Genomic DNA, 16,145 nt, shown 5'->3' on the forward strand with positions numbered 1-16,145 from the left:
CAGGATGGAGAAGCTAACCCTTGCACGTAGCTTGAATCAAGGGAACACCGCCCTCCCTACCACCTCCACACACATCCCAGAGCTCACGGCAGGCGCCGCCAGCTGACCCCAGCACGCCGACGGCATGGGTCAGGGCTGGCACGGGAGATGCTTCTGTGCCACCACGGGGTGGGGGTGTGGCCTCATGAGATCATACCTGAGCTGTCTGCAAAACCCCTTTGTAATTTGTAAGTTCTTACTCGATCGTGAGATGCAGTTTCCACAGCCGACAAGCAGGAAACCGCAGAGAACCCTGGACAAAGGATGGGTCTGGGTGAACAGCAGAAGGCGTCTGACGGGGCACCCAGGCTGGAGGCACTAAGAGACTCTGACTTGCTGCGGGGCCGCTCAGCCCCCTTCTCCTGCCAGACTCTGAAGCAGGCCGCTGCTTTGCGACGGGGGGGCTGCACGTGGCGGGCCCGCTTGGTGGCTTCTGTGTAACTCTGGGCAGCCCCATCTCTACCTCGGACTCCCTGATGCTGAAGTTCTCCCATTTAAACCGCCCAGGAAGGAAGACGTGGTGCACAAAAAGGCTGGGGGTGTGCAGGACAGGGGACAGGTCCTGCCCAGGGCGCAGGGCCGCCCCTCCAGGAGAGCAGGCAGAGGGGCGTCTGTCAACACTGAGCGGGCCAGAGCGACGCCCCTCAGTCTGGGCCTCCCGGCCCTCCCTCCTCTGAGACCCTGTTGCAGTGACCCTCCCCCCCCAGGCTGGAGATCTGGGGACAGGGTGTGGACTGGGAAAGTAGGGGAGAGGAGACAGATGCTCCAAGCACTGGGTCTTTGGGAGCAAAGAATTTCACTCAGCAAACAGTGTGGTCCCTGCCCTTTGCAGGGCACCTGCATTTTGGGACAGGTGTGAAATGGTAATGGCTGGACCCCCACCCGAACCCCACCCCCTCCAGACCTAGTACCGCAGAGGGGTGGGTGGGGAGATGGGCAGGAGAGGGGCGGGGGGGAGGAAGTGTGCAAAGAGAGGCCTGGATGGGTGGGGGTCCCAGAAGGACCCAAGCAGCAGACGATCCCCAAGTGTGACCCCATCAGCGACCCCGCAAAGACAATCCAGAGGCGAGCCTGGGTGGTGCCTCCTCTGGGCGCCAAGCTGGCCTCCTGAGTCCTGAGGCGCTGACTCAGTGCCCCGCCCCCGGGGGCCGGCCTTCCCCCAGGCCTGGCACCTCTGGGTGTGTGCAGGGGCGGAACAGCAGTCTGTGAAGCAGACAGCCGGGCCACGGTGGGAGGGGCTCTGAGGCCAGCTCTCCATCACAGTATCGGAGGCCAGGCCTGCAGTCAGAAGGCCCAGAGCCTGTGCGTCCTGAGAGTCTGAGTGCCCAGGGGCTGAATCTTCATCCTCAGCCGGAGTGGCTCCTCCGCGGCCTGGCCACTGCTCCAGCTCCAACGCCTCTACGGCTTGTGCCTCGCCAAATGCAGCAGTCTTGTTCCATGAGCCAAGAGGCACCCGGCAGCTGGTGAGAAAGAACAGCAGTTAGGGCAGGGCAGACAGGGGACGAGCCTCTGCCAGAGCTGTCTGAGACCAGGGCTTCCCTACCTGCTCCTACACTTTAGGAGAAACTCAGAAAATGGCATTTGTACAACCCTCTGTGATCCCAGAGGCCTGACGAATCTAAGTGGATCATTTTTCAGAATGCCAGCCTCTCCACTCCCCCTCACTGCACCGTGAGAGGGTCAAAGGGGTGGGGTGGACAGCACCGCCCGACTGCCACCGACCACCAGGCGGGGCGCCAGGCCCCGGGGACTCCACCTGGTGAGGCCAGGAGCTGCAGGGCATGGAGGTCAGGAGGTCGGAGGTGGCAGTGGGGCTAGAGGGATATACGTTTCCACCGGAGAGACGACAATTAGACCTTCCTCAACCGGCTCCTGGTTCCCACAGGGCGGGAGTGGCGTCGGGGGAAGAGGGCACAGGGCTGGGAGCCAGGGCTTCTAGGTTCTATTCCTGGTCCCTCCCCAGAGCCTTCCTGACCACAGACCCGCCCCCACCCCCTGCCCCTCTACCCAGGGAGGATTAAGACATCACAAATAACAAACCATGACCCCATCGGACACCCATCCACCCCCTGCCCAGTCTCACACCCCCTCCCCGAGCCTCTCCTCCTGGGCCCAGCCCGGGCACTCAGGGGCAGGGGGACCGGCCCACCCCTGGGCGTCAACGGCCTGAACTGCCCATCCCCCCACTCCCCTGGTTCCCGACAGCTCAGCCCCGGGACCCAAAACCCACCGTCAATGACAGGTAGTGAAGCTCCCAGGCCCAGCTGAGCCAAGCCCCCTCCCAAGGCCCCACCTTGGGAGCTACACTTCCGGTTCTGGTGCCAGCCTGGAGGACCCTGAGAGCTGAGGAAGACTCTCCCTCCTCAACTCCCCGGCTCAAACTCCTGGACGAGTGTCATCCCAGCAGAAAGGAGGGGCAAGCTCATGTCCCTCCCCCCTCCACAGCTCCCAGGAACAGCCCAGGGGCCCTGCCCCGTGGAGGCAGAGGCCCAGCAGCCTGAGGGACAGACTGCCAGCCAGCCAGCCAGCCAGCCTCCCTGCCCTGAGCCGGGGCATAACCGGCCTGAAGCTTCCTGCCCCCCTTCCTCTCGGACACCCGCCAGGGTCACGTTCAGACCTCCCTGCCGGGTGCCCCGGGGTGCCCAGGCCCAGGCCTCCTGAGTCCCCTCTCCTGTTGGCCCTAGTAGGGTCCAGCTTTGAGCGGAACCCTGGTGGCAGGCTCCATTTTCTCCGCAGGGGAACGAGGGGACGGGAGGGCAAGAGGGAAGGAGGGCTCAGACCCCAGGGGCTTACCCGACTCGGCCTCCGAGCACCGCGTCCACGGGCAGCGTGAAGCTAAGACGCACGCCCGCGGTTCAGGACACGAGGGTCCCGGCCCCGAGGCTCTGCCGGGCCCGCACCGTCTGGATGGCCTGCTGGTTCTTGAACTTGACCAGACCCAGGGTGATCTGAGCGTTCCAGCCGGGGTCCTCGAGCGGGCAGCGGAAGTCGATCTCGCCGCCGCCCTCGGTCACCAGCGTGAAGTAGATGTGGCGCCCGGTGCTCTCCACGCACTCCACGGCCTTGATGCGGGCGAAGCTGAGCTCCTTGGGCCGGCCGCCCGCGCCCTTGGCCTCGAAGAGCTGCAGCCCGCGCTCGGTGAGCACGCAGCGCTTGCGTTTCCACTGCTGCAGCAGCCCGCCGCTGCGCTTCTCCAGCACGCCCTCCCGGAGCACCGCCGTCATGGCCCCTGCGGCCCCCGGCTCCCGCCCGCGCGCCCCGGGCCCCCGCCGCCTGGCCGGCGCGCCCGGCTCCGGCCCCCGCCGCTCCTCCGCGCCGCGCCGCGCCTTCTCCGGGCCCGAGAGCCCGGCCGCCCGCTCGCCCGCTCGCCCGCTCGCTCCCCGGGCCGTCTGCGCGCTGGGCGGCTGCTCGCGGGATGTGCCCTCACATGTCCCGCGCCCGCCTCCTGCGCGGCGCATTCCTGCCCTCCCCTCCCCTCCCCTCCCCTCCCGTCCTCTCCCCTCCTCTGCGCGCCGCCCGGCCGGCCCGGGGGCGGGGCGCGGTCCCGCTGGAGGCGCGGGGCGGAGGGCGCTGGGACCCAGGGGGCTGCTTGCCCGAGCCTTCGGGCCTCGGGTCTTCGGTTTCTGGGGACCGAAGCTCCAGGCCTTGGGCTCTGGGAGAGTAGTGAGGGGGAAGAGGGAGCGTCTCCTAGATGAGAGGGGTTGCTGCAATGGGGTGGGGGGGCTGCTCCGTGGTCGCGCCGTGACTCGGGTTGGGACTCGCACGGGGCGCGGGGTGGGGGTGCTCCGGACAGCTGCTGGATGCTTCCCGGGACGCAGGAGCTCTGGCTCCCCAGCCTCTGTCCCCTTCCCCAGCTTGGCCAGCTCCCTCTCAGCACTGCGCAATCAGAAGAAACGGGGGCGATCCTGCGGTAAGAGCTGGGGAAGGAGGGCCGGGATCAAGCCTAAACCGGGTTCCTCCCCCATCGGCAGATTTCTCCGGAGACCCACCGCCCACAGCGGCCTCTGCCTCCGCCCTCCTCCTCCTCCCCATCCCAGTGCGAGCCGAGGAGAGAGGGACCTTGAGGTCCCTTGGCCTCCCCGCAATGGAGGAGGAAGGACCCCCGCCCTCGCCCCACTGGTGACCGGGCGGTGTCACTGCCTGCATCCTCTCCGTGGCACACACTGGAGGGGCCCACTGCTCACCACCTAGACCGGCGCCCGGTGGGGTCCGCCCCAGGCCTGCTGCTTCCCCTCTGCAGGTCTAGTCAACCTCCCCCCCAGAATGGACTTTTCCCTGGATTCTGAGCTGAAGAGGGAGGGGAGGGAGGGGTGGGAAGCAGCTTCCCTCCCTCTTTGGCTGAAGGGCGCCACATAAGGTGTAAGAGCTGCGAGTGGGACTCCGACCTCGACGCTCCCCGCCTGGCGGGGGCGTCCTGCCCACCCCCAGACTGCATTACCCTTCGGTCTCCTCGTCTGTCCAGTGGGAGGGTGAGCGGACTCCTACCTCCTGGAGCCCTAGTGAGCAAGTCAGATAACACCTGTGGAAGCTCTCTGAGTCCTGATAAATGTTATTCCTTCCTCGACTTCCCTGGCTTTAGTGGAGGGCGGGGACCCCAGAGAGATTAGTCCGGGCACTGGAAGACGGCTCTCCTAGGTCCTAATGCTGCCCTGTCTTGGTCAGCCCCTCCAGGACTATCTGTCTTTTGAGGACCTATCCATAGACGTGTTAATGACAGATTATTAGGGGAACAATGATATGGAATGATGGCAGCAGTAGACCTCTTTGCATCCACACCCTGTCCCGCGCTGGAGACCCTAAGGACACACAGGAGGTCCAGTGTGGAGGGGAGGGGCGCCTTCCCCCGAGCACCCAAGAAAGGAGCTATCAGTTCCCACCCACAGCTCTTCAGCCCATGTGCTACAGGAGATGCCCGCACACGTGCACATGTGGGCCTGCCACCTCCCTAACTCCCAGAGGCTCCCCCCACCACCACCCTGGGAGACAGAGTGGTCAGGCCCTGGGAGGGGAGGCCCCCAGACAGACAACTCCTGAGGCCCAGAGAGCGGCAGTGGAGGGAGCTCCAGGTGCCCACAGCCCTGCCTTAGGGACCCCCACCCAGGTCTAGCCTGTCTGCCAGCCAAGCCCTCCCGTGGCTCCTCTCTCCGGCCCTACCCACATCCCCTGTAGGGAGTCTCCTGAGCGCACCAGCCTCGCACAGTCCTGCATGATCCAAAGTTCTACGGAGGAACCAGGGCTCCAGACCAGCTCTACCCCTGACTCGGTTTTCTCTCACATTTCCTCCTCCTCTGGGCCTGGGGCACTTCAGTGACCTCTCCCATCCCTGGAGAATTCACAGGTGTGTGGTCTTTGAAAGTTCACAGAGCGCTCTCCTGTGATTTTGATTATCCTGCCAGATAGGTATTATCATTATTATTCTGCTCATTTTCCAGATGCAAACAAGGAGATCAGAGAGGTTCAGCAGCCTAGATGGGGTCACACAGCTTTGTAAATGTTGAGGCTGGCCAGGCGGGCCTGGGAACTTCTGATGACACCGCACACCTCTCTGTGGACATCTGAGTACACAGGGCCCCTTTTAGACATGAACCAGCTGCCCACACCGTCCTCTTCAGGTTACTGGCTGGACCGGCGCCAGGCTTTCGGACACAGGAAAATGGGTCAAAAAAAGACAGAAACACGGGGTAGCAAGAGGGTAAAGAGGAGGCCAGGGAGGAAGTTCAGCCGGACGCACTCCATTGCTGGAAGGTCATTACCAGCTAAACATCTGGTTGCCAGCACCACATCTCCCAGGTGTCCTGAGTAGGTCTTTGGACCCTGGAATTCTGTCCTCCAGTCTCATGACCCCCTGGGATGAGGGGCGTGGCTCATTTTAAGTCTTTCCCAGAACTGGTGTCTGCCTGGTGGCTCCCTCTGGGAGAGGCTCAGACCTGAGTTGGATTACGTGAGCCTCACAAGGATCCAGAGGGACGGGGCGAGTGCTGGCGCTCCTACCCTGCAGGACAGCCGTGCACCACCCCTGGGTACAGGGCCCATGGGAACAGAGTTCTCGCTTAGCCCCTGGGGCCTTGGCTGGAGCAGTGCTGGGTCCCAGAGACACTCACTCAGTTCTTAAGGACTTGCTGACTCCGCACAGAACTGCTGGACAGAACATCCCCTGGCCGCAGCCCAGGGCTGGCTCCTCCTTCTGCCCCCTGCCTCCTTCCCCCCCCCCCCAGGGAGGCTGATCTGCACCGCTTGTCCATCCGTCTGAGTCTAGCTGGAATGGGTGAGACTACAAAACAGCTCCAGGGATCAGTGCTCTGGAGATGCTCTGAGTAGAACGTGGTGGGGAGGAGGGTGCCCCGGTCCATTCTGCATGGCTGCCCAGGACAGGGCGGAAAGGAGGGTGGGATGGAGGCACCAGAAGTATCTCCTATTTTCTACAGTATTTACTTAATCTTATGATAAACACTCTTCAGTGATCATTCATCGTGAGGCTCAAGCCGTAGAAAAAGCGCTGAAGACCATTTTATTTACCAAGAGACTGTGTACTGGCACTGTGCCAGCTGGACACGGCAGAGCACTGTTCGCAGCGCACCACAGCCTGTCAGTATCTGCCTGGGGCCTGCCCTGGCTTCCTGGCCTGGATCCCCAGGCCACTCTCCTCACCATCCCTCCAGCAAGGCCGCGTGCTGCTCCCTCGGGGCTCCCCCCCCACCCCGAGACCGCCTGCCCCGCCATCTCCTGCTCCACCTCCTCACTCCACTCAGCGCTTTGTTCAGGTCGTTGACTGCCCTGTTTAAACCTGCCCCCAATGCACACACACTGTATCCCCTCCCTCCTGACTTCCTGCACCACACACATCGCCATCGAAAAGTCTTGATTTTCTCCTTATTTCTCGTCTGACTCCTCTACTAGAATGCAGGCTCTGCGCCGGCAGGCAGTTTTAGCTGTTTCCTTTACCCCTGTGTTTCCAGCACCTAGACTGTTGCCTGGCACAGTCAGTCGAGCCTCCGTAAATAATTGTTGAGTGAGTGGATGAAATGGTAATGCAACTGACAAAAACTGGGAAGTGAAAAAGGGTCACACGAGAGGTTCCCATTCTTTCATTGTCAAGAGTCAGCAGAGGCGATGGAGAGTAAATTAACGAGTGAAGAGAGGTCCAGGCGTGTCGTTTGCCGTGATAATGGGGGGTCGGGAAGAAGCTCGGTGCTTAGCGCACGAGGGGCTGGCTTCAAGCCCCAGGACCTCCATTAGAAAAATAAATAAACCTAATTACCTCCCCCAAAACAAAAACAACTAATAAAATTAAATTTAAAAAATAAAAAATAAAATAGTTGGATAAAATAAGAATAACAGCCACTGATGGTCACAAGGCATTTTGGGGCAGTGAGACTCCTGTATGAGGCAGTCACGGTGGACACACGGCACTAAATGTATGTACCACATATATTTTAGAAATAAAATGAGAACCCGGGCTAGCTAGAAAGCGGGGGCTGGCTCAGAGCCCTGAATGGCAGCTCCCCGCGGTGGGCACCCACGCCTCCTGGAGTGGGGGGGTGGGCACCACAGCCCAGCAGACCCCAGGGCAGAGTGTGCAGCCCTCAGACCTGTGTGGCCCCCCCGCCCATTCGCACCCCAGGAGACACGGGAAGCTGCAGCTTCCCCCAGGGCCCCGGGCAGCTGTCCCTCTGTCCCTGGCAGCTGGGATTAGAAGACTCAACCAGGCTGCCTGGATTTGACTCCCAGGAAGGAAGAGGCCTTGCGATGTAGACCACTGCTTCTCAGGCTACAGTGTGGACTCTGATTCGGTAGGTCTGGGGTGGGACCCGAGAGTCTGCTTTTCTAGAAGCTTCCATGGAACACACTGGTAGCAAGGGTTTAGAGCAGCAGTTCTCAAAGTGAGGCGGCAGCAGTAGCAGCAGAGTCACCTGGGAACCTGCTGGAAACGCAGATTCCAGGCTCCACCCCAGACCTTCCAAGTCAGAAGCTCTGGATCTGGCCCAGCCATTTGCGTTCTAAGGAGCCTCCAGGTGGTTTTGATGCGCCGGAAAGCGTGGAACACGCTGATGCAGAGGAAGGGGCACCAGCTCCGTGCTACCCTCTCTGACCGCAGTTTCCTTGTCCGTAAAAGAAAGGCTGTCTAGCCTGTGTTAGATCTGCAGGACGGTCTGGCCAGTTTATGGGGCCCGGGGATGTCTGTGTAGGTTGACTCTCCCGCCTCGTCCGTCCCAGGGCCCGGGCCCATTAGGTCAGGCAGCCCCCTTCACCTGCACGGGCCTGCTCACAGCCGGCTCCCTGCATCTCCTCCTTCCGGGCCCCCTCAGCTCCCTCAGTCTACAGGTCTGTCCTCCTCTCCCGGGGTGACCCCCCAGCCGACCCCTCCCCGAGACTTCTCCTGACCTGCCCGCATCCCTTTGATGAAGAGCGCTTTGTTCTAGGGCTTTGGGTTTTCCGGGGATCTGCTTTTCTACAAAGAGTCAGGAGAGAACGGATCAAGGCTTCAAGCCTCGAAGGATTTGGGTTTTACAGGCACCATTGCGACAGCCTTCAGTGGGCAGAGCCCCACAGCTGCCGCCCAGACTTGCTCCCAGGCCAGGCTCTCTGGCTGGAAATCCCCTCCCACGCTCAGCCCTTTAATCACTTTCCAGCGCAGTGACTTTCCTGACTCAGCAGGGATCCCTTTCGTCTCGGGAGCACCCGCTGCCCCCTCTGCTGTGGCGGAGTCTGGGCTTGAAGGCGTTCGAGCCCAGCCTGGGTCTGGCGGAGGTTGGACTGTGGGCTTGGGGTTCAAGTTGGGGCCTGCAGAAGTGTCCCTTTTCCCACGTCACCCCCGGCATCCAGGAGCCCCCGTTGTAGGGGCAAAGGGGCTGCCCTGGGACGACCCTCGACCCTCGTGCTCGGGGGACACTGGGTCGGGGGCCAGGCCAAACCCCGACACTGTAGCTGCTGCCTCGTTTGTGGCTTCGTCCGCCTGTTACCAACAGTGATGTGTGCTGGGTGCAGGTGATGCCTGAATGCATCCTTGCCGTAAAAAGCTCAAGACCAGAAAGTGTCTGAATCACCCCGCCAGTCCCCCCAGCCCCACAGACGACACGCGCTTAGCCTGGCTTTGCTCGTACACACTCGCACCTGGATGGCAGCAGCGCTCTCCTTGGTAATGCGAGGGGCTTGTCCGAATCCCCTTCCAGCTCTGACGGTCCCTGCATCGGTGGGGGCTCTTCCTTCCCTCCTAAGGGGCAGACACTCACAGGACATCACTAAAGTCACGCAGGGTGCAGGGTGCGTAGAGGGAAAGGGGTGGAGGGAGTGTCCCCGGTGGTTCCTTCTAGAGGGGGGGACGGTGGGCGACAGCTTCTCCCTGCTTGCCTTTGACCTTCAAATGTTTCCCATGAGGGTTATGAATCTTCACATGTATTGTTTTGATAACTGAGATGTTCCGTACGTCTTGCTGTCAAGACCAGGCAGAGAAGGCTGTGAGTTGTCCAGCCTGGGACTGGGGTCAAGGAGAAATGAAGAGATGGCTCGCTGTGGAGGGGCTGATCCACAGGGAGACCTTCCCTGTCTGAGTGAGTCCTTCCAGTGTGAGTTAAGTGCTCTGTGAGCCAGGCCCCGGGCTGGGCACTCAGACCGCCATGGTGAATAGTGGACCACAGTTCCCTTTCCATGGGGACTGCAGACAGGCGGAGGCGGAGTTCGCATACTCGGATGACTCCTTATTCCAAAAGAAGATGCTCCCTCTTCCCAAGAGGATCCCACAGGTAAGCCTTCCTTCTCACCATCCTGACTTTGCAGAGACCTGGTCCCCCGGCCTGGCCGCAGCTTCCCGAAAGAGACGTCCCGGTGTCAGGCTGGTGCTGGTGTGTGCAGCAGTCAGGCTGGGCCAGGTTGTGCTGCACCGACAGACGCCCTCAACCCCAAAGGGTCAGCTCAGTAAAGGCTCCCTGCTCCCAACTCACACCCTACACAGGCATCAGAGGAGATTCTGCTCACTGTGGTCCAGACGGATCAAGGCTGACAGCAACCCCATCGTGACACACTCCTCCAGCCTCTCTGTGACGGGAAGAAGGATGTGGTGACTCACACAGTGGCTCCTAAGTTCTGCCCCCAAATGACACAAGTCATTCTCGTCTCAATGTAGAGGCTAGAACAAGCCACGTGGCCATGTGTGGCCATTTGAAGCCACGTGGACTTCAAATAGGTAGAGCAAAGCAGGGCTACCTCGTGCCTGGACGACAGGGCAGATCTGTGATCCAGCCTAAGGGGTCAGACAGCACAGCCACAAGGGATGGGCAGGTGGGTGTCCCCAGGAGGCAGGCCATGAAGCAGGGGGCCAGGGACTTCCCTCAGTCCCTCAGTGGAGAGAAGCACCCCAGGTGGCCAGGACCGAGCCTTTGAACCCTCTGGAGGAGTCAGGCTGAGGTCACGGAGTGGAAGTGTGGGAGGCCCAGGGCCGGGGCTTGTCTGGGCACAGAAAGTGCCCACTAAGCGCCTTATTCACCATAACCTGCTTCCGGAATTTTCATGGCCTTTGGGGCGAGTCTTCCTAAGCCCATAAAGGCAGGACATCAGAGCCCTGCAGCTCCCCTGAGCCTGGCTGTACCAGTGTGGTCCCCAGGTCAGTGGCAGCAGCGCCACCGCCCCTGGGAGCCCCAGGGAGGGGCCGAGTCTCAGGCCCCACCCAAACCCAGAACTAGAATCTGCATCTTCACACGATCCCCAGGTGACTCTCAAGCCTGGGAAGCACCACGCTGGAAGTAATTTAGGCCAACGTCTTTATTTCGCACGCCACCGGGTTGACACCCGGAGGGGAGGAGGCGGGCCCAAAGTCACACAGCTGGGTCCATCCTTGGCTACACCACTGGCCAGTGAATAAGTCACTTAAAGATTCACTGCATCTTGGTTTCCTCTTCTGTGACAAAGGGGTAACACAGCCACTTCCCAGTGCTGGCGGAGGGGCCAGCTCAGACACACCCAGGCGGGTGCCCGGGCGCAGGATGTGCTCAGGGAGGGCGAGCTGCTGTTACCGCCCAGCCCCACACCTCGCACCTCCTGGCCCACGGCAATTTCTTCTCAAGAAGAGTCAGGGAGGCGGCGCAGGGAGCAGGGCCCGGACCCGATGCCTGTCTCTGTCCTGCTCTGCCGTCCGACCTTGAGCAGTTTCTAAGCCATTCTTTGGTTCGTGGCTCCAGCTTGACCATTTGTAAGTGGCTGTAATGACAGCACCGGCCTCGTAGGGCCCCGGTGAGGACTGAATGAGTTGGTGCATTTAGGGTCTTCACCGAGGCTGCGTCGTTGAGCACATGCGCAAGACAATGAACAAAAGCCCCCAAGTGTCCGAAACCGGGAGGGAGCAGGGGCGGGCGCTGGGCGCCCAGGGAGGGGCCTTCCTCCCGGGGGCTGCTTCTCTGCCCCGGCCAGCCCCTTCCTGACGATGAAATGGCCTCGCTGGGCCCCCTCATGCCCTGGTCAGGGACCACTGGAAGGCAGGAGGTTTGTCCCCGAGAGGGCAGACTGGGGCCCGCGTCCCTGAAGGACTGTCAGCCGGGGCGACCTGAGCGGGGTGGCTCCAGGGGACAGAAACAGAAGTTCCAGGAACCCCTCTCTGGTCATCAGAACTGCTCAGAGGTGGCCCCAGCTGCCGAGTGGGGCACAGAGCTCACGGCTGGCAGGCAGGGTGGAGGTGGGCGCTGGCCCAGGGGCTGGACGATCCTGGATCCTCCAGCCTCGCTGACCCTGTGCATCAGAATCACCTGAGGGCCTTTTCAAATGCAGATTCCCAGGCCCTCCCAGGAAGATGAGTCAGACTCTCCGGGGTGGGGTGGGGAAATCTGATTTAAAGCCTCCCACTGTGGTTCTCATGGTGGGAGTGGGGTCAGAGGCACTGCGGGGGGCGGGGGGCAGGGTGGGAATCACCCAGTAGCTGATCCCTGACCGGTGTTGGCCAGGCCACGCACCACCACCTCGCCCAACCCAGGTCTGGGCACGTGGCCCCGCTCAGTCTCTGCCCCAGCCGGAGGAGATCTGTGCCCTTATTCAGGGTGCCCTGATTGGGGGTGGGTGGGTGGAGGAGGGAAGTCCCTGGGCTGGGCCTGCCTCCCTTCGGTGGAGGGGATGCTGCCCTTCAGAATCAAACCCCAAGAGCCCACGGCAGGCCCCTCCCGGAACCCAGCATCGCCCGAAAATGTGTCTCCTGAGGGTCCCCGGATGCCTCACTCAGCGATCACAGACAACACGGGAAGAAATCCCGGAACGGGCGCAAAGACCCTCGTCCCCTCTTCCTCTGGGTCCTTGGGCTTGGCAGACTGCAGGGCCCTACTGAGACGGGAAGGAGGGGGCAGGGCACAACCATTAAAGGAGCCACACAGCCCTTTAGGCCAGGACAGAAACTGGCTAGAACCCGACCTGGCCCAGGAAGGAGGGCCAGCTGACCCCAGGAGAGCTCGAGCCTCATGGCTGGCTCCTTGTCGTGCGCGTCAGCTGCTAAATGACCCCCCGCAGACGCCATTTCGGTCAGGGCTGGCCGTGAAAGCGGCCCAGTCCTGGGAATCCCCGCCCCTTCCCCAGAGCAGCTGGAACAATCCTCCCGCTTGTTAGCACATGAGGTTACCGAGCCCACAGACGCTGCCTCCGCACCTGTGCTCGCCCTCTCCGGCCTCTGAGACGCCCGCACTCCACCTGTGGAGGGTGCATCTCTCTGAATAAATCTGCCCTCACTCAACTGTCGCTCACCCTTGGCTTCTTCCCTGTGTGAAGCCAGGGGCCCTCACCGGATGGGGTGATTCCCAGAGACTCACCCGGAATCTGGGATGCGGCCATTGTCTTGTGCCCAGTTTTTCTTGCATCACTACCAGCATGCAAATCCTGCAAAGAGAAGCTGTCACCTGGGGTCAGAGCTGAGAGCCTGCGCACAGGAGGTAGTGTGCCGGGGACCCCGGGGGGGGGAAGGGGGAGGGGCACCCTCCTCTTCACTGACCCGAGTTTGCCACACACACGGTACAGTGCCTCCCTGCGGCACCCCCAGGCACCACCTCCTCCGGGGCCCCCACGTTACCCAGGGCTTGTGCGCGTACGGCACAGAAAGCCAAACTCGGACAGCCAGTGTTTGCAGCAAAGTAAGGGATTATTTGCAGGTGCCAAGTGAGGAGAACTCACTCTCGTTCGAAGGGTGATGGCTCTCGGGCAAGGGTTTTAAAGGCGGTGTAAGGGAGGGGGCTGGGATGACCGATCTGCTCCGGATCTTCTGGTTGGTTGGTGGGGAGGTTACCCAGCGATACTTCAGGGATCCAAATCATCAACCTTTTGGTTCCAACCAGTCTGGGGCCTACGTGCTGGGGGTCAGCATGTAGCCGCCATCCTCCAGCGGGCGGGGGTCTTAGATTCTGCAGAACGACTCAGATGTATGCATCAGATTGTAATCTGCACCCCTCAGGAGGAGCTCAGAGCCCTGTGATCTTGTCCTAGCCATTAATTGCTTGAGTCTGCTCTTGGGAACTCCTAGGGGAGGAAAGATTTTTCTGCAAAAGAGAAACAGGGGACCCGGAGGGGCTTTGGGACCCAGGAAGGTCCTGCAGAGTCCTGCTTAGTTTCAGTCCCCGCTTGCAGGGCGAGAAAGTGAATAACGTTTTGGATGGGAGGTTAATCGTGAACTCGGTAGGGGACTCAGTTTTAGGGGGACTCGGTGTCACTCACTGGAGGCCAGCCTCCCCCCACCTGCTGCCGCTGCACCCTGCCCTGCCCTGCCCTGCCCTTAGGGTGCTTCCCAGCTGGCCCACCGCCTTTGAGCAGTTTCACTGTTCCACTCCCAGGAGGTGTGTCCGGCCCCCTCAGCACTGCGTCTGCTCTGCAGGACGGGCGGCCCTCGAGCTTGACGGCCAGTCAAGGAGACTGGGCAATGGCCTTGTGCTGGGGCGCCAGAGGCCCGCAAGCTACCAGCAGAGGGCAGCCTGTCCCCAGCTTTGGGGACCAGACACCACATCCAGGCCACTCCTGTGCGCCCTCCCAGAGCAGTCAGCGAACCAAGAATCTGACTGTTTATGGAACCGTCCATCCATCCCTCCAGCCAGCCCCTTGATGCACAGACCCTTCTGGGAGAACGTCTGGTGGCCACACCCTGGGCTGGATGTAGAGAAGTTATCAAGAGGATGGAGCCCTTGTCCCCGCCGGGAACTCACAGCCCCAGACGTCACCTTGCACTCACCCACTGCCCTACAGTGCCCACTGGTCTTACACCAACCTTACGAGCTTACGTGTTTAGGGCCCATTCCCAGAGTCACGGGGGGGTCCACCAACGTCACTGTCGGTCTGGCCGTGTGGATGTTATGCAGACTTGCTATTGTTAAAGCATCTGCTTACTGCCACTCTGTAAAGAAGCCCAGCCCCAAACATGGGACAGGCGGCCCTCAGGTGAAGGACATTGCGAGCCCTCAGGTGAGTCTGGCCCATTGCGAGCCCTCAGGTGAGTCTGGCCGCTGAGGCGGCCTGCCAGGGGCTAAATGTTTGTGTCTCCCCAGAATTCATCCATTGAAATGCCAGCCCCCAAGGTGACAGTGTATGGAAGCCGGGCCTTTTGGAGGGGATAGGGCCTTTAGGGAAGAGCCTATGTGAATGGGACCAGTGGCCCCATAAAAGAAGCCAGAGAGCTCCCTCACCCCTTGTGAGGTACACGTCTGGGGACCCAGCGGAAAGACGGCCACGTACGAACCAGGAGGCAGGCTCCCCAGACCCTGAACCTGCCAGCACCTTGATCTTGGACTTCCTGCCTCCGGGGCTGTGACTACAGAGCTCTGTTGTCTATAAGCCGCTCAACTTACAGTTCTGTCACAGCAGCCGGAACTGATCAAGACAGAAACTGGTGCCGGGAAGTGGGCACCGCTCTGACAAACACCTGAAATGTGGAAGTGGCTTTGGAACCGGGCGGTGGGAGAGGCTGGAGCGCTGAAACGTCTGCTAGAAACAAGCCTCTGTTGCTGTGGACAGACCTTTACAGGAGGTTCTGGTGGGAGGTCGGAAGGAAGAGAGCGTCAGGGAGGACGCCTGGGTTGTCCCGGGGAGCAAGGAGAGTCGTTCTGAGCAGAACGTTCTAGAAACACGACAACGGCCACTCTGATGACAGAAATGAGCAGCACATTGTTGGAAACGGACCAGGGACCCTTGTTACAAGGGGCAGAGGGCGGGGCTCAAGCACGTCCCGGCTCCGGTGTTCGTGGAAGGCAGGCCTCGGGAGCCGTGGCGTTTGGCTGAGGGCCCCTCTGAGCACAGCGTGGAAGGAGCAGCTTGGCTCCTCCTGCTGCAGACAGAAGCAGAACTTGGAGACGTGGGAAGTTCTCCGCCTGCCCACACGCAGGAAGGCGTTCGGCTGCGGCAAGCGATAAGGCGATAAGACTCGTACAGCTCAGCCCCTCGAGGACGCCCCAGGCTGTTCCGCCAGACGGTGGAGGGAGGGAGGGCCCCGAGGGGGACTCGGAGAGGAGGGCTGCCCCCCATCACAGCACCACAGGCCGCGTGAGGGCTGCTCCACCCAGGGCTCAGATGAGGGGTGTCCAGGGGCCGTCACCGAGGTGGGACGCAGCTGGGGAACCGGCAGCTGGGCCGTGGGGTGACGAGGCCACCGCGGTGCACCCGGAAAGCAGAGGACTCTGCTCCCGCTCTCCTGTCTAATGGAATTTGCCCCGTTCGGCCTTGGGCTTGCTCGGGACGGTCGCTCCTTTCTTCTCTGCTGCTTCCCCCTCTCAGACAGGAATGTCCCACGTTTGTATTTTGGAAGGACAGAACACATTTTTTCAGTCATGGCTGAGGAGCATCAGACGGGTCTCTCCACGTCCAACCCAGGTGACACCTCAGGAGACTTTAAAGTCAATGCTGGAAGGAGAGTTCAGACTCTGGGGCTGTTGGGATGGAGTGAATGAATCCTGCATGTGCAAAGGACATCAATTTTGGGGGACAGAATGCTGCTGAATCCTTGTGTCCCCCTCAAATTCATGTGTTGAAACCTAACCCCCAGTGTGATGGTGTCAGGAGGTGGGGCCCCTGGGAGGTGGTTAGGCCTTGAGGGTGGAGCCCTCACGGATGGGCTGGTGCCCCTGGACGTGCTCCCCCCGCATGAGGACACAGCGAGAAGAGGGCAT

At 61.2% G+C, this 16,145-nt stretch overlaps 1 protein-coding gene across 1 annotated transcript; it reads right to left on the minus strand.

Moving 5' to 3' along the window:
* Window positions 1-1,033: 1,033 nt before the first annotated feature.
* On the minus strand, window positions 1,034-3,512 carry PHLDA3 (pleckstrin homology like domain family A member 3). The gene is made up of 2 exons (XM_031675884.2): window positions 2,833-3,512; window positions 1,034-1,499 (listed from the first exon to the last, which is right to left on the minus strand). The coding sequence occupies exon 1, from the start codon at window positions 3,495-3,497 to the stop codon at window positions 2,895-2,897; it is 603 nt and encodes a 200-aa protein (XP_031531744.2). The 5' UTR covers window positions 3,498-3,512; the 3' UTR covers window positions 1,034-1,499; window positions 2,833-2,894.
* Between the last annotated feature and the right edge of the window lie 12,633 nt (window positions 3,513-16,145).

This window comes from Vicugna pacos, chromosome 23 (genome assembly GCF_048564905.1).
Source record: "Vicugna pacos chromosome 23, VicPac4, whole genome shotgun sequence".
In the NCBI taxonomy this organism is placed as follows: Eukaryota; Metazoa; Chordata; class Mammalia; order Artiodactyla; family Camelidae; genus Vicugna; species Vicugna pacos.